Raw genomic sequence first — 22,519 nt, forward strand, 5'->3', positions numbered from 1 at the left:
GCCTTAAAATGCCAGAAGTGTTTGCTGGGGGAATAGAGGGGAGGGAAGCAATGGTGGGTTTCAAATTTTTTTACTACTGGTTCTGTGGGTGTGACTTGGTGGGCGTGGCATGGCTTGGTGGGCATGGCTTGGTGGGCATGGCAGGGGAAGGATACTGTAAAATCTCCATTCCCATCCCAATCCAGGGGGAGGTTACTGCAAAATCCCAATTTCCTCCCAATCACCTGGGATTTGGGAGGTAGAGAATAGATGGGGGCTGGGCCAGTCAGAATTTTTACTACCGGTTCTCCGAACTACTCAAAATTTCCACTACCGGTTCTCCAGAACTGGTCAGAACCTGCTGAAACTCACCTCTGGAGGGAAGGAAGGGATGACAAGGAGTATCTTTAACCATCCCTTTGTGTGCTACTTTTATTCATTTTTCTTTAAAAAATGTGTTCCATTCCATCTTCTTGTTCCTGTTTTCCCCATATTTCTTTTACAATTGTTAACTTTTTTCATTATTGGTGCTAAGCACAAATGTTTTTCCATGTTGAGTATACCTAAGATTGATAGGCTACAAATTAATGTACTTATTTTGTACATTAATTTGTAGAATATCAATCGTGGGTATGCTCAAAATCTACACTATAAGTGCAGTACCTAAGTTTGATCCATCTTTCTTGATAATCTGTCCTTCTTTTTTGCTGCACATTTTGTATATTTCTACAAATATGGGGAATTGCTAAACAAATTCATTTTGGCCATCATAATTCTCAGCTCCTTTTAGGTCTGTTTCTGGCAGCCTTTCTCCAACTCAGTTTGACATCAGAAGGATTTATAATAAATTTAGAGTGCATATTCACTATGAAGTGATACATTTTCAAGTATCTCTTCTATATCTCTGATAGAAAGAATAGTTAAATCTAAATATTTATTCTGTAAGGTTTACCCAAAAAATTCCTTATTCCAAAGTTTAGGATCCACTTGACTTTTTTAAAAAAGAGTGAAACATTATTCCAAAGGAATCATTTGTACAGTCTTAATTTGCAAAGTTTCAGATACATAATTTGGACTGTGTGGATATTTTACTGGATTGGAAAAAGTTGCACTGATCACAGGGTAATCTAGCCTAATAGTATCCTTTAACCAGCAGTCCAGGCAGTGAACTCATCTCACATTCTATATACAGTATTCATTCCCAAGATCCTAACTGGATAACCGTTTAGAAATTTGGACCATTGTTTATATTTTATGTTTAATTTCCTGATTTTTCTATTGCTAAGTAAAATGTTACTGATAATATGGCAGAAGGTAAATGTATTCATAATGCTGGTTAGCAAAATGATGAGTATAAAAGGGATGTATGCTTTTTCCTTTTCTCCCCTTCCATTTTTTAAAAAAATATCTTTTTTCATAGGCAAATAAAATTAATTCCCCTATCCTAGCAGGCAAAATTTTCACTCGGCACCTGCTACTAACTGAAACTGTTGCCCCACATGCTGAAACTTGATGAGTTTCAGCATTTATTGGCAGCATAACAATATTAATGTGTAGGCAACTGGTGATGGCGAGGAGTTCCCCCTGAGTTTCCCACCGGCTAGTAGCAATCTGCAGCAGAATCCCCACGACTGGGTTTCAAGCTCTTCCCCCATGCCACAGGAACCCTGTCCAAGAGCTCTGCTTCCCAGCTGCTCTTGTAATCTTCGTAACATGAGTTAAACCCTTTGCTTCCTGCAAAGTTACAAATACAGCCCTATGTGCTTACAGTCTGTGAACATGTAAATAAGGCAGCATTAACTGAAAGGGATCTCGGCCTTTTGGTATCCTAGATCTAGGCAGGGCTCGAAGCCAGGCGAAGCTCCCCTGGACTCATCCCAAAATGAACCTATAGAAATTAAGAAGGAGCACTGACATCCTTTCTGGTTGAAAGGTTCTTTGAGGACAAGCAGGGCTTTGTACCTCTGCTTAGCATCGAGAACAATCCCGAAGTGTGGAGGGGGCAGTAATTTAGTGCAGGTGAGGCAATTACAGTCAATTGGCTGCTGCAGCATGTCCCTTGGCAAGAGATGTAAATTCCAACCAAGGCCTTCTCATATATCAAAGGAGTTAGCTTGTTCCAAAAGTAAAATACTCCCTGCTCCACAAGGCCGACAACCTCTAGGCTGGGAGCAGAGAGTAATTCAGTTCCAATGGAAAACCATTTGCTTTGAAACAAGTTGAAACAAAAGCTTCTTTTGAGATTTCCAACGTGCCCAGATGGCCAGGTTTCCTTTCCTGACTTATTCCGGGTCTTTTGCTCTTGGCAGAGAGAGGAGACAGGAGAGTCAATTGCTGCCATAGAGCCACCCAGGAGGAAATGAACAACAAAGAAGGAACCTGATTGTATAAGAGGCCAAAGGATACAAATGTAGAGAATGGTGGGAAAGCTGTTGCTAGATGTACTCAAATGACTTCTATCATATGCTGGGAAAAAAGTCTGAACTATCATTCAATTAGAAAGTTTTTGTTTAGAGAAGTCAGCTTAAGCTAGGAAACTAGCTAAGTTCAGAGCTCCACTAACTTTAGGACAGAACGGTGGAACTAGTCAGTAAAAGAGCCTGTTGTAAGTGAAATGGTCCTTCTGCTGTAAAGCACATTTACTGTTATGGCTTTACCACGGATGTACTACCGTAGGTGAGGACTAAAGAAAAAGTGGGCAAGGGAGAGCAGCTGGCCTCATGTTTTCTGACTAGCAGTGTGCAAGATAATATAGTCCTGCAAGGATATGTCTTTTTCCAGATGGAAGATTTGCTTGGATAAAAAGCTGCTCCTGAATGAATGGCAGAGCTGATCTGGGCTGCTAGTTTAGCAATGGCTTTGTGCCAGCTGGTTTCATCTTTCATGTCCTCCAGGCAGGCAGTTCTTGAGCCAGCATAGCAAGTACATGGCAACCCGGTGACTCAGCAATCCACTAAAATATGATCAAACTACAAGCTCCTTGTAAGGCTCCAGGCAGAATTCCATTACAGTTCCATTTCTACACCTATAGCAATTCTTCTATGGCACCTAACTCAGATTCCAGTTTATAGATGCTGTTTTTAGAAGAATTCCTCTAATGTTACTTCCATATGCTCTCAGCATGTCAATATATTGCATGTATTACTAGTTGATGGAATATGGCAAACAATATGTTGGCTTCCAAATTAGTCTCGGAATTAGAGATCCTTGTTTGAAAGAACAGGGTGAGCAAGTTTGGGGTAAAAATGGGATATGGTTGCATTAGGGCATATTGGCCACAATTTGCCAAAGGCTAACTAGTTTTGTTTCCCTACCATTAGCAGGCACTAAGGCCGGTAATCAAATCATTTTTTTTTATATCTTACTAAAATATTCATTAAAAGACATTGTAGGAAAGCCACCGTTGGGTGGTGGAGGTTAATATTCAGGGCCATCTATTGACCATCATTGTATATGAAAGATATATTCTTTCCCACTGTCCAGCCATCAATTTCCATGCAGCAGCTATGCATTTTAGAAGAAAATTATACGGTATGTCTGAAATATTAAGCCCTGTCTAAAAGCTGAATTAATATTTGCTTAATTAATTAATCGTTTATGGCTCAAGTGCATGATTTTAGATGGGCAACAATAAAAACAGAACAGAAACATCATAAAAGCTATCAAAATTAAAAACAACAGAAATAACAATGGATCAGTTGGGAACACTTATTTAACAGTCATGACCAGGAAACAGGCTTACTTGTGCTATCAGGGCCCCAGGCTTGATGGAAAAAATGGGTTTCCAATGCCTTGCAAAAGGCCAGCTGGGTTCAGGCAAGTCTAATCTCTGGGGGAATGCCAGAGGATTGGGTACCAGAGCAGAAAAGGCTGTTCAGATGGAACTCTCTTGTTGACAGGGCCCAGAGCATGCTACTCCTGCTAGATCTAACAGGATGGGTCCCACAGGGGACAGATGATTCTGTAGGCTAATAATACTTCTTCCCCAAAATTAACATCTTTAGGACATTACAAAACATATGCTTTAATGAAACATTATTGTTATGTCAAATAACACAGATTTACTGACTTGTTTTGTATACAAACAGGGCAGGATGCAGTAAGTTTGAAATATGAATATGGTCTGATATTACTGAATGAAGCTGATGAAGATAATCACAGAAAATGAAAGTTTAGGTGTAATTCCCAGCAATAAGGCCAAAATCAGTAGGTACAAATTTGTGTCACTTAGGTTGTTATGGCTGGGAGAAGTGTATGGCGAGAATGAGCAAAATCTGGCAAATGCAGTGTAAGGTAGGGGTAGTACAGACCAAAATTTTATTTTTTGGTAGTCACTGCAAAATTTATGAATGTGAGAAAGTTTACTGTAGATTTGGTAATTCAGAGAAAGCATATGATAAAGTAAATAGGCTTGAATTGTAGTGTGTGTTGTAAAATATGTTAAGTCGCTTCCAAAATAGCATGTGATATATAATGCACATAAGTAAAGAATTTGTAATCAATGAATTTTTACTAAATGGTTCCATACTCAGCAGGGAATAGAACAAGGATGGGTGATGTCCCTTTGATCGTTTACTGTATCTACAGATCAAGATATAAAGAGTATCATCCATTAAAACATATATTTCTGTAATAGAAGCTAAGAATGAGGGCAAAATGGAAACTTGGATGAAATAATTGATTGGCCCATAAATATTCAGGTAGAATGGAAGCTTATATTTGGAAGTTCAGTGGAGATTCAACAAGCCAGAACTTGTAACCAGCTTCATTACAAATTATAGCCAAAAACAAAAAACAAACAAAAACCTTGTTTCAAACATGTGTAATATCCTGTATGTTCAGACATTCTGTAAATAAGAATTCAGGTTCAGAATAAATGGTTTATATACTGGATTAATCTAAAGCCCTCTGACTAATTCCTGGAACTTTGGATATTATTTCTAAAGTTGTTGTTAGGACAATATCTAAAAATGAAGTAGAGTTTCTTGAATATATAACCCAAAGTTTATGTGCACAAAAATAGATTTTGAAATACTCAGGATGGAGGAATAGCTGATGAAAATGACAGAATTGGCAGAGATGGCAAAATTGACTTCCTTGATTAGAGAAAGGATCATTGTATTTATTAGGGACTAGAAACTCCTTATGGACTTTTGCTGAACAAAGAAGAAAATGAACTTGTGATTTATGGGTTTGATGATTACAAGGGATGGACTATAGAAAGGTGGATTATAGAGAGAAGGAAATTATATTATAATCTTAGAAAGTACAATTTAAACTGTTTGTAGCTGCTAAATTTGGAAGCTGCTACTTTACAACTTTTTCTTCTTCTTCCTATTTCTTTTCTTTCTTATTTATTATTTTTCTCTGTTCTATTTCTTTTTCTAAAAATTGTATTGTTATTTATCTTGATAAAGACCTTTTTATCAAGAAATTTGAGAATAGCCACATAGCTGGCATCTTCTTTAAACTACTGCCATCTTGTGGATATTTTTATTTTTGCCATATTCACAATGTACGTTTTAGAAAGCACAATGTAGCACAGTCTTGAGCTTTTTAAATGTGATTCCAAATTGACTGTAGAACTTTGTCCTTTATTATTTCTATTTGAAGGTTTAATGCATGCACCTCCATGTATATTTGAAAAACCATAAATAAAAATCACTCAGTGAACTCCACCAAAAAAAGCGAATTCTCCTATGCAAATTTCACAAAATTATCTACTCCACATTGCTCAAGCTTTTACTTACAGTAGTTATCCACCAGATTTGGCATTTCTCTGCATGTAATAGTTAAATTGGCTCAGTTTAAACTAGCCTGATGTTTATGTGCCATCAAGTCAACTCTTATTATATAGATATTCTGGATCTGTCCCCAGCTTGCTGCTGTAATTGAGTATGTCCTTCTTTCATTGCACTGCAGTATTAGAGCCCTCTCCAGTGCAAGGAAAGAGGAATAATTTGAACCTTGATTTCTTTGTTTGATGAACCATTTCTTTGCTTTCTTCGCTGTCCATTGTATTCTCAGGATTCTTCTCCACTTTCAAAATTCAAAAGCATCAAAACTTTCTCCTGGCTTCTTCAAAATCCAACTTTTTTTCCACAGTGCGTCACAGGGAAAACCCACTGACTACATAATTCTGATCTTTATAGCTCTAGATGTATCAAGGCATCCAAACACATTTGCCAGAGTATTCATTGCCACTCTACCCAGTGCTAGCCTTTTGACTTCAAAGAACTTCTTTGTCAGGCAGTGCTAATCTAAAACAAATTCTACAAAACAAATGGTCAAAAAAATGATCAAACAAATGGAGAATTAAATAAAACATGGGTAGGGTTTTTAAAAAGTTTATACTGGAAATGGAATTGTAATCAGAAAAAATCAATATGGATCAGTAATAGATTTGTCCATTTTTTCCCTGAAAATTCTACTTAGTATTTCACAAGAGACATTGTTATTTAAGCCATTGCACATCTTATTTATATGATTTACCCCCAACAGTCAGAAGAACTTGCTATATCAATCTATAAATTCTATAGTGATATAGAACACAATCATGGTGGAGCAGAGGCATTCCATGCTTATTTCCAAGAAAAGCATCTGGGTTATTCATTTTTGGACATAGTACTTCTTCCCACTTAGAAGCTTGTAATTATATTACATTAGAGGGCATTATAAAAAAAAATGTGAAGAAACCCAAATACTACCGTTCCCCACTTTCTAGGGATTCTTTCCTTCTCTTCCAGTTTTTCTTAAAGCATGCTTCACAAGCAAATTGCAGGTGTCCTGTGTGCAACTACTTGCAAAAATAATTGAACCTTGCGCCTAGTTCTGCTCCATCATTGACCTGCTAAGGTGTACATAAGGAGTATGCAAATCTTTCAGGGTGATGTGATGGGGAATCTTTAGTGGGACCTCCCACTGAATAAAAGGGCAAAACAAACCAATTTCATCTATTGGTTCCTGCCGCGGTTGCTCTTGTCAGAATTGCTTTTGGCTAGAGTCTGAAAGTAGAGGAGCACACAGCTGTAGGTGCTCTGGCTACAGACCAATGGCATATGTATATATAGTCCTTGAATTAACTGGTCACTTAGCTACCATTTGAAATTACAACACCCCCTCCCCCAAAAGGTACTTATGACCAGTTTCTGGCATTCCAACAGCTGCGCCCCCATGGTCACATGACTGCATTTCAGGTGCTGGGCAGTCAGGCCACATTTATGGCCATCTGCAATGTCCCACAGTCACGTGAAGGGATTTACATTTTTTGCCAAAATCTGGCATTTGCTTCCGGTTTCTGGCAAAAGCCAGCCATAGCGAATAATGTGTTTGATTAATGACAACAGTGTTAACCATAACAAAAGTAGAATTGGGTCACTCCTGTAATGACTCGGTTTATGACTGTCACAATGTATGACCATATTGCCAGGCTTAATAATTGTTCTAAGTCGAGATAGTACATCAGATATATTAAAAAAAAGTATTCTCCATTAGAAACATCTGCTAAATATTCTGTAGTCTTAAAAAGTTAATGCAACAGAGTTCTAGAGGCAGATAGCATGACCAACCTGAATGAAGCGGCTCAATGAAGCAGGTGTTATTTACCAATGCAAAATAGAGAGATATCTCTAGTTGTTTAAAACTCCTTTGGTATTTCATTTTAAATTAAGGTTACTGGAAGGCTAAGGTAAATATGCAGTTCTCTATTAAAGAACTCAACATCTATGCTAAGCAGCTATGCAAACAAGTTGCAAGCATAATTCACTTTTATTCCCTCATTAACATAAATACTGGATACCAACTAGTTTAAATTTATTTTGCTCTCTGATATCACTTACATAGTTATACAGCATTTTTATACAGAATGTATGGGATCCATTTTGCCACTGGGACACAAAAGACCACAAGAAAATCCAGACGATCCAGAGGATCTCCACCTTGCACTGGACTGCTTAGTAACGGTTCAAATATGTCCAAGTGCGGTTGTAGTTGTAATCCAGAAGTTGCTCAACAGGTCCTGAAAAAAGAACCAATTTGTTTGAGATACTGTAAAGAAACCCCTGGCATTACTTAATAAGCTTGAAAAGAAGAGCTAGATGGAAGTTTTACTGGTTTTCTACAAACCATTGTCAGATTAGATGTAACAATACTTCTCTGTTCAAGGTTTCCAAGTAGCCTAAACCCTCTGAATATAAATTGGGTTCAATAATACATCAAAATTCAAGTCAGACATTTTGAAAAAAGTTGGCATTTGAGGGTGAGGAAGATTTTATCTTCTTTTTCTCTGGAAACTGCCTTCAAAGAGCTTTGCTTTAAAGTTTCAGACGGAATCTTAACAACTGCACTGGATGATGGGGGAAATCACCAGCAGTTCTAAGTCATCTACCTGTTCAGGCAGGTTTCAAGAGAAAGCTTTCCTGGGCTGACAGGTAAACATTGAAAGGTACAACTACAAGCAGATAATTCATGTCATAGGACAAATTTGATCTCAGAAATAACATTTTCACAAACATTCTTAAGAGTCCAATTTCATTATGGCTGTCTTAGAATGGGATTGTAAAAAGGGTGACATGCAGATCTGGGATTATACTGAATTCAATTTTGTCATAAATAACCAGAACATGATCTGGTAAAGTTAATCTGAAGCATTTTAAACATACCAAAATAGTCAACAGATTGTTTCCTAGTTCCTTAGCAATCACAACTCAAAGCCTATCAACTTACCAACTCCTGCAACAACTGGACATTTGTCATACACATATTTACTGCAGACATCCTGAACCATTTGGGTATTAATTTCCTAAAAGACAGAAAAAAATTAGATGTACTTTCAGAAGAAATTTAAACAATTTGCTAATTACATACACTGACTACCAACCAAAACTGTACATCATTGGCAAAACTCAAATTGACGTTGCTCTGCTCATCTACTTGAGGGTCTTCTAAGAATACAATATTCTCTTCAAAAATACAGAACTCCTTCATAGATTACTTCCTTCAGTGATGACCTGAATCAGAAACCAACACCCCACAAATTAGAGCTCCTTGAACTTCATGAGAAACACCACAAATTTCCTAAGGATTTTTGCATGTTGCAAGATAGGCGCCAGAATTGCAGAAAACCGACATACCATGCTTGATACTGTAGTACTGAGTAGGATGCCATGTCTTAGCAATTATCAAACAGTAATGCAAACACTAAACAGCACCAGTTTGATTGGAGCAACACAAAAATAATCGGCCATGCTACCACCTGCCACGCTCCTGAGTTCATCAAAGCCTGGCACTCCACAAGCAATTCCATCACAGACACATTGACCTACAACCAGTCTACGAAGTCCTCAGAATCCAAATCAACCGCACAGCCAATCAGAGACAGCACAAATCCTCAACCAACCCATGCACCTCCCCCCCCCGATTTCTCTCCCCAATAACCCTGACCTGATGTAATCTCCTTATTTACACTCATCACAAGACTCACTGATGACTCACAGCTGACCCATCACAAGACCCTCACTTGACACACCCATACCTGAAGCTCTTATAAACAGAACACTGACATGGACGTCCCCTAAACTCTGCTGAAGATGTTACTTAACCTAATTACGAAACATTCGGAAACCAACTCACAAGCTCGGAAAACGAACTTTCACCCTCATCCTACACCTGAGCTACAGATATTCACCATTATTGCAAAGTAATGCAAATAACTACTGTTTCAACTATAATCAAGAAATGCGAGAAGATTAGTGAAATTAAGCTTCCTCTTTCATCAAAACAATAATACTTACAGAAATTCTGGCATCCCATTCTGCCAAAGGTATCCGACGACCATAGCTCAGCAGCTGGGTGGCAATACTCTCACACATTGGAGTAGTACCTGAAAAATAATAGATTGTCAATGGAGTCATTAAATCTCTTTTCAAGAAGTGAAGCAGATTCCACAATACACAAACAAGTATATATTGTTAATGAATACCATTCAAAAATCCTTGTAGTCAGGTATTTCTTTCATATAGGACGTTACTAGTGTACAAGCTTTGAAGTTCTTAATCATCAATGATATTACCAAAAAAGCAGATGAGGAAGAGCTGATGTTTGGGCCAGATATTTGAGTCAACCACCTGCCTTTCAAAGCTAGTCTCAAAACAGAAATTGTGGACTGAATATTTTTTAGTGGTAGATATCATTAGTATCAGGCTACACTTAGCATGGAGGGATAAAGACAGTGGTTGCTTCCAACTCTAAAAATTCACTCTATTTCTTCTTCATGGCAAAATGCACAGAGAGAAGTAACAATGAAAGACTTTTCATAGTAATTTTGTGCTACCTTACCAAATGCAGAAAGAAATAGTTAACCAAATCAAATTGGTCTACAGTGTATTGCTTAATAGAGAGGGTCAAACTTTAAATTTCTTCAACCTGTAGCAAATGCTATGCATAATCAAGCTCTAATGATGCCTGCTGTTAACATATTATTATTATTATTATTATTATTATTATTATTATTATTATTATTATTATTATTACTTTATTCATCAAACATGAAACTCAGTCAACTGAACATTCAAAATGCATCACAAATACCATTGACTGGTGCTAATGGTTGATATGGGTTGCTGCCAGCGTCCCAGGTATCAGCCAAGTATCTTCTTAAAGTAATAATAATAATAATAATAATAATAATAATAATAATAATAATAATAATAATAATAATTTTATTCATTAAACATGAAACTCAGTCAACTGAACATTTAAAGGTGTATCACAAATATTATTGACTGGCACTGATGGTTGATATAGGTTGCTGCCAGCATCCTAGGTATCGATCAAGTATCTTCTTAAAATGTATGATGTTCTGAGTAGCACAGATTTTTGCAGTTTCACTGGTGTTATTGTAGGAAGCTGTAATTTCTTTTTTTTTTTTTTTATTGCAAAAGTTTTACAATTACATTTTCACCCCTTTTTTCATCCCCCCACCTCCCTCCCCAAACTTCCCATCCTCCCTAACCCTCCCCCCCCAGACTTCCCTATTACATATCATAACTAATAACACTAATATATAAACCTGAACCCATCCCTCCCCCTATATAATTTTTCCTCTTTGTCTCTTTACATTAAAATATTTCTAATACATTATTTTCAAATAAAAGCTATTTGATACTTTCTAGTTTGGTATTTGTTCTGAACATATTCTATCCACCTTTTCCATTCCCATTCATAAGTCTCTTGTGAACAATCTTTTAAATACGCCGAAATCTTCGCCATCTCTGCAAAACTAGCCATCTTCAAAGTCCATTCCTCGATAGTAGGCAAAGCTTCATTCTTCCAATATTTACCTATCAGCAATCTTGCTGCTGTTATCATATACAATATTAGTTTTATTTCACCCCGTGTAAAACCCTTAACTATACCCAATAAAAACAATTGTGGAGAAAATTGAATTTTTTTCTTCAAAACATTCTGCATGACCCACCAAATTTTTATCCAAAAAGCCTTAACTTTCCTACAGGTCCACCAAACATGATAATACGTAGCATCCAAACATTCACATCTCCAACATTTTGGCTGAACATTAGGGTACATACATGACAACTTTTTGGGATCTAAATGCCATCTATAAAACATTTTATAAAAATTTTCCCTCAGGTTCTGCGACTGTGTAAATTTAACATTCTGAACCCAAATTTTTTCCCATGTTTCCAACATCACTGGTTCTTCAAAATTTTGTGCCCACTTAATCATACAATCTTTAACTAATTCAGTTTCTGAGTCCCTTTCTAACAAAACATTATAAAGCCTTTTAATATGCATTGGACCTTTCTCTCTTATATGTCTAACCAATTCTTCCTCATGCAACATAATACCAGTTTTTTGGTCCTCTTTCCATCTCAATTGTAGTTGATTATATTGTAACCAAATTAAGTTAATTCCTTCATCCAACAGTGTCTGTAATGTCTTCAGCTGCCATCTGCCCGCATCTGTAAAAAGAACCTCTTTATATAAAAACCCCCCGAGTGACATTATATTTGTATTCCACATAGTATGACCAAGATCCAGCCATAACGGTATTTTATAATCCCATTTGAGTCGGTGCTTCTTCCAAACTCTCATCAAAGATTCTCTAAGTATATGACTTTTAAATACTTTATCTGCTTTGTCGTCATAAAATAAATAAGCATGCCATCCAAATTCAAGATCAAAACTTTCTGCATTCAGTATTCCAGTCTTTTTACTTCCAAACCAATCACTTGTTAAAGTTAAAGCTGCTGCATCATAATATAACTGTAGGTTTGGGAGTTTAAGGCCTCCTCTTTCTGGAACATCTTGCATAATTTTCAGTTTCACTCTCGGCTTCTTCTCGTTCCAGACAAACTTATTCACACCAGACTGCCAAACTTTCAGTTGTTTATCACTTTTAAGCACCGGAATCATTTGAAACAAAAACAGAAATCTTGGCAAAATGTTCATCTTAACTGCTGCTATTCTTCCAAGTAAAGACAGTTGCAGCTTTTTCCAAGTCTCCATATCTTTCTGGACCTCTCGCCACAACACCTCGTAATTATTTTGAAACAATTTCATATTTGATTCTGCAACCTGAACTCCAAGATATTTTACCTTAGGCACAATTTCAAAACCTGCCCTCCTTTCAAGCTCATGTTTACGATCTTGTGTCATATTTTTTACTATCATTTTAGTCTTTTTTGAATTCAGTCTAAAGCCTGAAACTCTACCATAGTCTTGTATAATGTCGTTCATCAAGATTATTGATTCCATTGGTTGTGATAGGGTAACAACCAGATCATCTGCAAATGCCTTTATTCTGTAATCCTCTTGCCTTATCATTATGCCTTTCAAAATTTTAGAGTCCCGTATTGTATTTAGCAAGACTTCCAATGTTAAAATAAATAAAAGTGGGGACAACGGACATCCCTGTCTTGTTCCTTTTTCAATTTTAAACTCTGTCGTCAAACTTCCATTAATAATAATCTGTGCCTTTTGCTCTTGATAAATTGCTGAGATCGCCTGTATAAATTGGTCCCCAAAGTCCATCTTTTTTAAAGTCTTTAGTAGAAAATTCCAATCCACTCTATCAAAGGCCTTCTCTGCATCCAAAAAAGCCAGCACTGCAGGAATCTGTTTATTCTTATCAAGATATTCCAATAAATCTATTACTTGCCTTACATTGTCCTTCATATATCTGCCTTCAATAAATCCCGCTTGGTCCTCATGAATCACCTTTTGGATTACTGGCATCAACCTGTTGGCTAATACCTTCGCATAAATTTTATAGTCTGTGTTCAAAAGAGATATTGGTCTATAATTCTCTGGTTTTTTAGGACCAACTTGTTCTTTTGGTATCAAAGATATATAAGCAGTTGTCCAAGATGGGGGTATTTTACCCCCTTGTTGAATATTACAAAATAAGTCTCTAAGTTTTCCCACCATTTCAGCTTGTAAAGTTTTGTAATACACTGCAGTCAAACCATCCGTGCCAGGAGCTTTGGCTGTTTTTAACTGTTTAATTGCTGCTGTTATCTCCTCCTCTGTTATAGGATAATTCATTCTTTCCTTTTGTTGATCAGTAATTTTTATAACTCTCTTATCATTTAAATATTTTTCTATAAGTCCATTCTGCACCTCTTCTTTAGCATATAGTTTAGTATAATAGTCCACAAAAGCTTCTTTAATTAATTTTTGTTGAAAGATTTCTTTCCCTCCAATATCAATACTATCGATAGTCCGTATACTTTGTTTTTTCCTCAATGTGTAAGCCAACCATCTGCCCGGTTTGTTAGCGTTGCAAAATGTATTATGCTTCGCATATTGTAGACTTGTTGCAACTTGTTCCGCCATAAGCATTTGAAATTGGTCTTTCAAAAGTTTTATAGCACTTCGAATTCTTTCATCTGTTGGGTTTTTAATGAGTAACTGTTCTTTATTCTTTATCTCCATTTCCAACTCAAGTCTTTTCTTTTGTCGGAACAGTCTATGTTTAGAATTCATATAGATAAGTACCCCTCTCATATAAGCTTTACTTGCGTCCCAAACAATTTCAATTGGAGTACCTTTATTCAAATTTATTTCAAAAAATTCTTTCAAATGCTTTTTAAGTTCTATTATATTTTTTTCATATCTAAACAAGTTCTCATTTAATCTCCAAGAGCGTCTCTCAACCTTGTCCATCTCAATTTCTATCCATACAGGGCTATGGTCAGTCAAAGTTCTTGGAAAAATCTTTGTTCTTTTTGTCTTGACAAGTAGATCATTTGACAACAGGATAAAATCAATCCTAGAAAAGGATCTATGTCTATCAGAGAAAAAAGTGTAATCCAATTCATTTAAATTATGTATTCTCCAAACATCTTTTAGTTCCATATCTTCTTTCATATCAAAAAAAGTCTGTGGTAGTCTAATTCTAGACTTTGCCAAGCTCTTTTTGTCTAGTTTAGAATCAATTACTCCATTCCAATCTCCCATAATTAAAATAGATCTATAGTCCCATTGCAATATTTTAGTATGTAACATCTTATAAAAATAATCCTGTTGTTGGTTGGGAGCATAAATTCCAATCAGAAGAATTTGGCCATTTGCTGTAAGCAATTCAATTGCTACAAACCTACCATCTTGATCTACTTCTATAACTTTCGCTGTTAATTTTTTATTTACATAAATAACCACACCATTCTTTTTCTGCGAAGTTGAAGATATAAAATGTGCTCCTAGTTTTGAATTTATCAAATATTTTTGATCTTGAGTTGTGATATGCGTTTCTTGTAAACATATTATATCATTATGAAATTGTTTCAAATATGTAAATAATTTCTTCCTTTTCTGTGCTGAATTCAACCCATTGACATTCCAAGATAAACACTTAAAGGTCATCAGCCTCTTTCTGGAGCGCAGAGCAAAATATTTGAAGTTCATCCGAGAGCTTCGATCTCGCTCCTCCCATAGCGCCACTCTCTTGTACGGTACTCTTAACTGCCTTCTTGTCTTGTCTTTCCTGTTGTTGTTGTTGCTTTTGTTTAAGTAGCTTGGATTGAGCTCTAGTTATACGTTGATCTTTAACTTCAGCCAACTGAATCAAATCCAAAATTGGAGAAGAGTCCAGCAAGGGCTCACTCAGAAAACCTCCTTCTGCACCTTGCACTGTTTCTAATTCCTGCTTAGACTGTTCTTTCAGTTGCCTCTCTTCACTCTCCTTAATCTCCAAAACCGTAGATGTACGTGGGGATGGTGTTCTTTCCTTAAGAATAGTACTATAAAAGTGTTGTGCCTTCTCCACGGTATTCAACCGATATCCTTCTCCCTTATATCTAAAAATTATCCCAGCTGGTGCGTCCCACCGGAAGGGTATCTGTAAGTTTTTCAATTCCTTAACAAGAAAACCAAATTCTTTTCTGGCTTTCAGCATTTTAGGAGGTAATTCTTTAAAAATTTCAAGTCGTGAACCCCCCACTTGTACAGAAGTATGAAAAGATTTTTGCAGGATATCATTTCTAATTTCTCTATCAGTAAAATATATGACCACATCTCTGGGCAGTTGTCTTTGTCTGGCCACCCAAGAGTTCACTCTGTAAATTTTATCTATTTTATGAAATACCAAATCAGGATTAGCTTGTAAAATCTTAACCAAGGCTTCAGAGCAAACTTGTCTCAAATCCTGTCTCTCCTCCTCTCGAATTCCCCAAAGCCGTATGGCGAATTCCATCGCCCGGAATTGTATCATAACAATCTCATCTTCAATTCTCTGTATTTTATTGTCAACTTCATCAATTTTATAATCATTGTCTTTCATCTTAACATTAACTTCTGATTTAAATTCTTCAACTTTAAAATCAACTTTCCCAATAAATCCTACCAGGCCAGACGCCACTTCTGATATTTTTTTGGTCACCTTTTTTTGATTCTGATTCACCATGTCTTTAACTTCATTAATTTCCTGCATAAATTCCTGATGTGATTTTTGAAGTTTATCATCTATCTCCTGTTGAGATTTTTGAAATTTATCATCCAAAGTTTTAGAAATAAATTCTTTTAAATCTCCCACATCAAATTCTTTTTTCTGAGTTTGTAGCTGTTGAGCAGGGGGAAGTTGCGTTTCATGTTTGTGTGTGGGGGATCCCCCCCCTGATGCCTTCCCTTCCTGCTTCTTTGAAGCCATCCTGGCTCGTGATCTGGTTTTTCTAAAGAGGGAAGTTCCTTTTCCTTTCCCTCCTGCACAAAGACTTCTAAAAAAGTCCCCCAGATTTAATCAAATAAGGGTTAAAATAAAGCAAAGTCCAGTATTAAAAGGGGAGAAATTATTGTTTCTCTTATAACAAGCAAGGCAACTTTGTAGCAACTTGGAAACTTTGTAACAAGACAAGATAACTTCACCAATCCACATTCGCTGGCTCATTAACTCTGAGGCTAGGCGCCATGTTTTTTCAAAGCACTTTCACTCACTCGCTGTAATTTCTTGATGTATTTTGTAAAATTCTTGGACATGGTGTCAAGTGCTCCAATGACAATGAGTATCACTGTTACATGTTTCATCCATAATCGCGTCGTTTCGATGGTCAGGTCGTGATAGTTCATTATTTTTTTCTAGTTCTTTCTTTCTTTGACTCTGGCATCTCCTATCAGTAAATTGTATGCTTTGGTTTTCGACAACTGTGATATCTGGCATGTAGTGTTTTAAATGATGATTCATCTGTATTCGAAAGTTGCACAAGATCTTCACCTTCTCTTATTATTGTTGTTGTTTTGTTACTACTATTGTTACTATTATTATATTTTCCATTTGGAGATTTAATTTTATTGCTAAAATAGTAAGCTTAGACTTCCTTGTTTTTTTTCTAATTTTGTAATGATTTGCTTGATAAATATTCAATCCAAAAGCTTGTGTGTGCACTCCTACATTTTCATGAATTCTAATACAGAATATGATACTGATTGGTCTTTATGAAGATATTACACAACTACAGAGTTATAGATTAATACAGGAATGATTTCTTGTTCTGTAAATGATTTAAGAAGGCTAAGAACTTTGATTTTTGGAAGTTTAGTTTTATTCTGTGTAACTGAAGACTGTTTGTATTGGGTTATATCCATTCCAGAAATAACTGAGCAATTGTTCTAAATAGATTTGCAATAGCATAGACCTCTGTAAAAATAGACAATCTAGTTTACTTTAACATACTACCGTGCTTCACCGAAAACAAGACCTAGCTTGATTTTTACGTGTGCCTAATATAAGCCCTACCCCCCGAAAATAAGCCCTAATTAAGACCTTGCCCTCTCTGTCCTACCATCTGGTAGGGCGAGGTGCATGCATAAAAATCAAGCTAGGGTGGAACTGCCCCATGTGCCCCGCACCCTTACTTTAGAACCGCCGCAGCCAGGCGTCCCATGTTCCGACACTTGTGCTGCTGCCCGACTTCTGTGGCCGCTTGTGAGTGGTATCAGCGCAACAAGCCATGCGATGTCTGGCCGTGAGCAGCAGCAGCAGCAGCAGTGTGATGTGCCACGTGGCATCTGGCTGCGAGTGGCCACAGAAGAAGTCGGGTAGTGGCAAGACAGGTGTCGGAGTATGGGACGCCTGGCTGCAGCGGTCCTAAGCGGATAAGACATCACCTGAAAATAAGACCTGGTGCTTATTTTGGGGCCTAAAAGAAAATAAGACCGGGCCTTATTTTCAGGGAAACATGATAATTCACCATATTTAGATTGCATTTCTTCAATTAAAAGCACTTTGCATGACATTAAGTGGGTTGCTTTTGAGAGGAACTGTTATATTATTCATTCAGAAATTTCAACCAGGTACAAACTCATGGCATCTATGTGTAGCATTAATTCCTAACTTTAAGTGCAACCAGGTTCAGTCCAGACATCCCACCTGAAATAATGAATTGATATGCTGCATCCAAAGTGTTTAAATGAGGAAGTTGGAAGTTGACTGACACTACTTTTGCCTTAAGTTTGTAACATTTGCAATGGTTTATTGCCCAGGGGGGCCTTATATCAGGTTCGCCTGATCCGCCAGTTGCAGCCCTTTCTGGACCGGGACGCCTTGCGCACAGTCACTCATGCCCTTGTCACCTCCCGGCTGGACTATTGTAATGCTCTCTACATGGGGCTCCCCTTGAAGAGCACTCGGAGGCTCCAACTGGTCCAGAATGCGGCCGCGTGGGTGGTTATGGGCACAACACGTTGTGCCCGCATGACACCCCTCCTGCGCGAGCTGCACTGGCTCCCAGTGGTCTTCCGGGTGCGATTCAAGGTGTTGGTTACCACCTTTAAAGCGCTCCATGGCATAGGACCTGGGTACCTTCGAGACCGTCTTCTGCCACCAATAGCCTCCCACCGACCAGTCCGTTCCCACAGAGAGGGTCTCCTCAGGGTGCCATCAGCCAAGCTATGTCGGCTGGCGACACCCAGGGGGAGGGCCTTCTCTGTGGGAGCCCCAGCCCTGTGGAATGCCCCTGGAAATACATAAGATCTCCGACCTCCGGGTGTTTCGTTGCGCATTGAAGACCCTGTTGTTCCGCCAGGCCGGGCTATCAACTTAATAATTTTAAATTGGGGTATTTTAAATTTTTGGGGTTTTAAATCGGCCAAATCTATTTAATTATTTTAATTTTTAATTATTGTTGTGTCTTGTGTTTTTAAATTGGCTGTACACCACCCTGAGTCCTTCGGGAGAAGGGCGGTATAGAAATAAAATTATTATTATTATTATTATTATTATTATTATTATTATTATTATTATTATTATTATTATTATTATTTGAGTAATACATGTCATTTCACCACAAATTACATCATTTCTGGAAAGTCATGCAAATGAGATTAGATGTAGTAAATGAGACATGCTTGCATTATTTGTGTAGTCACATTGTTATATATATTGTTATACAATGACATGCTTATATATTTTGGAACACTTGAGAATAGTGTTATCCTTTGTCCAAGTAGTGTGCAAAAAGCGGTTTCACTGTGTGTGCATCTATATTTATATACAAACATAAAACCATATAAAGTACAAACAATAGAAACTGAAGATAGCAAGATCATCTTCAGAAACAGTGTTTCATAGAAGGGTGTGTGTCTTCTAAAACAAGGCTTTGGTAACATTTATGTATCATCTAAAAAACAAAGTATGAATATGCAGTTTCTGTTTTTTGATAAACTTCCTGATTGCTTGGAGCTAATAAGGTAATACTCTTTATAGTGGATGGTAGACTACAAATTTTCCAGAGAGACTGACAGGTGCCTTCTATAAAGCCAAAAGGAACAGAAAGTTACACAACTCAAAGAAAATAAAGAGACCTGTGGGGTAAGGGCTTGCAGATCTATCTCCATGTTCCATCTGCAGAATGGTGAATTTAGACACTAGAATATGCTGGATAGCACAGAAGAAAGACTAGCAAACATTTGAAATAGAGAGGAATTCAGGAAAAATGTTACTTTCATTACACTTTTCACAAGAAAAGAGCCTGTAGTACAGTGGACTAAAGCACTGTTATTAACATCTGCTGCTTGCAATTACCGCAAGTTCAAATCTCACCAGGCTCAAGGTTGACTCAGCCTTCCATCCTTTCAAAGGTAGGTGAAATGAGGACCCAGATTGTGGGGGAAATAAGCTGACTTTGTATAAATATACAAAAGTATGAAGGCTATTGCTTAATGCATTGTAAGCCGCCCTGAGTCTCCGGAGAAGGGCGGCATATAAATTAAAGAAAAAAAGAAAAGAAAAAAAGAAAAAGAAAAAAAGAAAAAAAAAAAGAAAAACCTGCTCAGGAGGTGTTAAAATTGAAACTGTGTTAAGAGACATACCATCCAGTTGGGCCACCAAGTTCCTTCGAAGAACTTTTTTGCCTCTCTCCAAGTCGTGTTTGGGCAAATCAGTGCAAATGCGCATCCTGTATAAGCAGCAGAGTTGAAGAAATATATTAATTAAATGTAATACATCTTTAAATGACAATTCTCTTCCATTTTAGAAAACTTATGCTTATTAATAGCAAGGAAATCAGGTTTGTTATTCTACATCAGGGGTATCAAACGGTATTTCTTCAACGGATGAATCAGCATTGTACTTCTCCTCCGTGGGCCAGCTTGGGGGGGGGGAAGAGATGGGACAGATGCCTCCTGAAGCACCCTGCCAGCCAAAATGGGCCACAGGGGGCAGCACACTCCCCCCCACTCCGTGTCCTGTTTTGGCTGCCAGATGCACTGCAGGCCGGTCCTTTGCTATTTCCAGGCTGGCCCTGTGGGCCAGATTTAAGCACCCCACAGATGAGTTTGACAGCCCTGTTCTACGTTAAAGCTGAAAGAAGATCATCACAGGACAAACGTAAAGACAGATGAAACAGAAAGAGTAGTATATACTTGAGCTAACATTTAAATGAAAACTCTCTGTAGAGGCATAATAAATACAACTAGATTCTAATGTAGAAGCTGCAATACACTATCTCACACTAGAAACTTTCAGAACAGGTTTTGAGATTATTTTGCTTCTACTTTATTTTCCCATTTGCAAATATTTTTTCATTAATCCTTGGAGAGCTATTTCCTGAAGTCTATTTGCAGCCTCATATAGTACTATTTTCTTACAAAATAAAAATAACATAATAGAAATGAAACCATCCTTACCATTCGTATCTTCCCCAATCGCTTGAGTGTAAAATATTGAAACGATCAGTGACAAAATAAAAACCAAAAAGTCCTGTATCAGAGTAGGAAATGTTGAAGGTCTGGAAACTTCGACAGAGGTCATGCTCAGCAAAATCAGCAGCCATTTTGCTATACAGATTCTATAAACAGATAAGTTATAATTTACTATGCAAAAATGCAGACATAACTCATAACCAGAAAAGTATTCATTCACAGTCATTAGCCTTGAAATAGCTGTTATTCAATTTCATCAGTACTTTAATCACCTAAGCCAGACAAGTAACGGAAGCCTAACAAAGTCATTAGAGAATTTCTTAAACTTGACATGAAAAAATCCTTGCCACAGAATTCAGATACCATAATGCAAATGAGCACCTATCCAACAAAATTGAATTCCTAGAAAAAATAAACTGAATGCAAAAAGGGACTTTACTTAAACCAGAATATTAGCTATGCCGTTTATCTGTAACATTAGGGAAATTAAATCAGCAGTAGATAACCAAGTGTTCTGGACCAAAATGGCTTGTGGGAAGTTCGAACAAGGAATTCTCCATGTTGGCAAAGATTCCTGAAAATTTCAGGCACAGTCAAGAAATGGATCATCATACAAGTCAGCTCAAGAGTTCTCACTCAAGGCACAAAATATCAGGTACTTTGGACACATTACGCAAAAACCCAGCTTTCCGGAAAAGGCTCTAATGCAGGGAAAGGTGGTAGATAAGAGAAGAAGAGGATGATCAAGAGCAAGACGGATGGATTTAGTTACAATGGAGATGGGTGCACTACAGAAGACTTGAAGGACCAGATTAGAGACAGATTGTCATGGAGAAAATCTAACTATGTGGTTGCTAAGTGTCAACATTGACGTGATAATCAAAACGAACATGCCAATCACAGTGCCTTACCTTACTTCCACCAAAGGTAAAGTCGTAGCGTCCTATGATTGAATTAATTAACAGAAGGACAAGGTTGTCTGGGCTACCCCAGCCAGGCCCCTCCACTGCGAAAGCGACATGAGCCAAAGGTAACTCATCATCTCTGACTGTGACCTAAAAAGGGTATGAAGCAAGAAAAGAGGAAAAAATAGCCCAGTCATATCATTTTGCAAAAAGATAACATTTCCCCTTTTATCTATTAAACCAAAACCAAAACAGAATTCATGTTTTATTTTTAAAATATTTTCATCCCACTTTTTAAAAATTTGTGAATCTTGTATTGAGAACTCGAGAGTGGCTGTGATAAACATGAACATTCAGCCTTGTTACTGCTGTGATAGCCAAGAAAAGTAGGCAAGGAATTTAAGTGAAGAAATGAACATAAAGAAAGGGCCAATACTAATACCTTAACCTGCTTCAACATTAAATGTATTTCAGATGTAAAATAAGTAGCTACTTCGCATGGAAGTGTTGAGTTGCTAAAAATAGTTATACTATGAGAGGAAAATATTCAAGGGCAGATACACATTTATTTAAATGATTTATATGGCCGCTCATCTCACAACAGTGATTCTGGGCTGTGTACAAGAATTAAACTAACAGCTACAATCATTAAACCATGATGTACAAGGTAAAGCAATATACCTCAATGACAAAAACCTACATCAGCAGCAGAGCTTGCTTAACTTTCTGGCCAAAAGACTTGTGGGGGAGGAGGGGAGAGACAGCGTAAGGGCCATCAGGATTGCCAGAGGGAAGCTCTTCACTACCATTTATTATGGTATATAATACTATGGGCACGACTGTAGAGGGGTCCAAAAAGATGTCACTGTTTAATAGGGAAGCTCCACAGCATACTCTGATAGATCTGGTGGGCCGAGCAAAAACAATGAAAGAGCTGGTGCCACAAAGAGCCTGGCCTATGCCAAGTAGAGCTATATAGA

General features: G+C 37.4%; 1 protein-coding gene across 1 annotated transcript in view; it reads right to left on the reverse strand.

Annotated features, from left to right (window-relative positions):
- Positions 1–6,310: 6,310 nt before the first annotated feature.
- The window catches only part of UQCRC1 (ubiquinol-cytochrome c reductase core protein 1), a 31,167-nt gene continuing 14,958 nt past the window's right edge, over positions 6,311–22,519 (reverse strand). The window contains exons 8-13 of the mRNA XM_070936921.1: positions 21,546–21,689; positions 20,620–20,780; positions 19,804–19,889; positions 9,771–9,859; positions 8,704–8,779; positions 6,311–7,996 (exon numbers count right to left, since the gene is read on the reverse strand). Of these exons, the coding sequence (XP_070793022.1) occupies positions 7,932–7,996; positions 8,704–8,779; positions 9,771–9,859; positions 19,804–19,889; positions 20,620–20,780; positions 21,546–21,689 (621 nt within the window). The 3' untranslated portion in view covers positions 6,311–7,931. The remainder of the gene's footprint in view (positions 7,997–8,703; positions 8,780–9,770; positions 9,860–19,803; positions 19,890–20,619; positions 20,781–21,545; positions 21,690–22,519) is intronic.

The sequence above is a fragment of the Pituophis catenifer genome, unplaced genomic scaffold (genome assembly GCF_029215685.1).
Source record: "Pituophis catenifer annectens isolate HBS135680 unplaced genomic scaffold, rPitCat1.0.hap2 SCAF_2, whole genome shotgun sequence".
Taxonomy (NCBI): Eukaryota; Metazoa; Chordata; class Lepidosauria; order Squamata; family Colubridae; genus Pituophis; species Pituophis catenifer.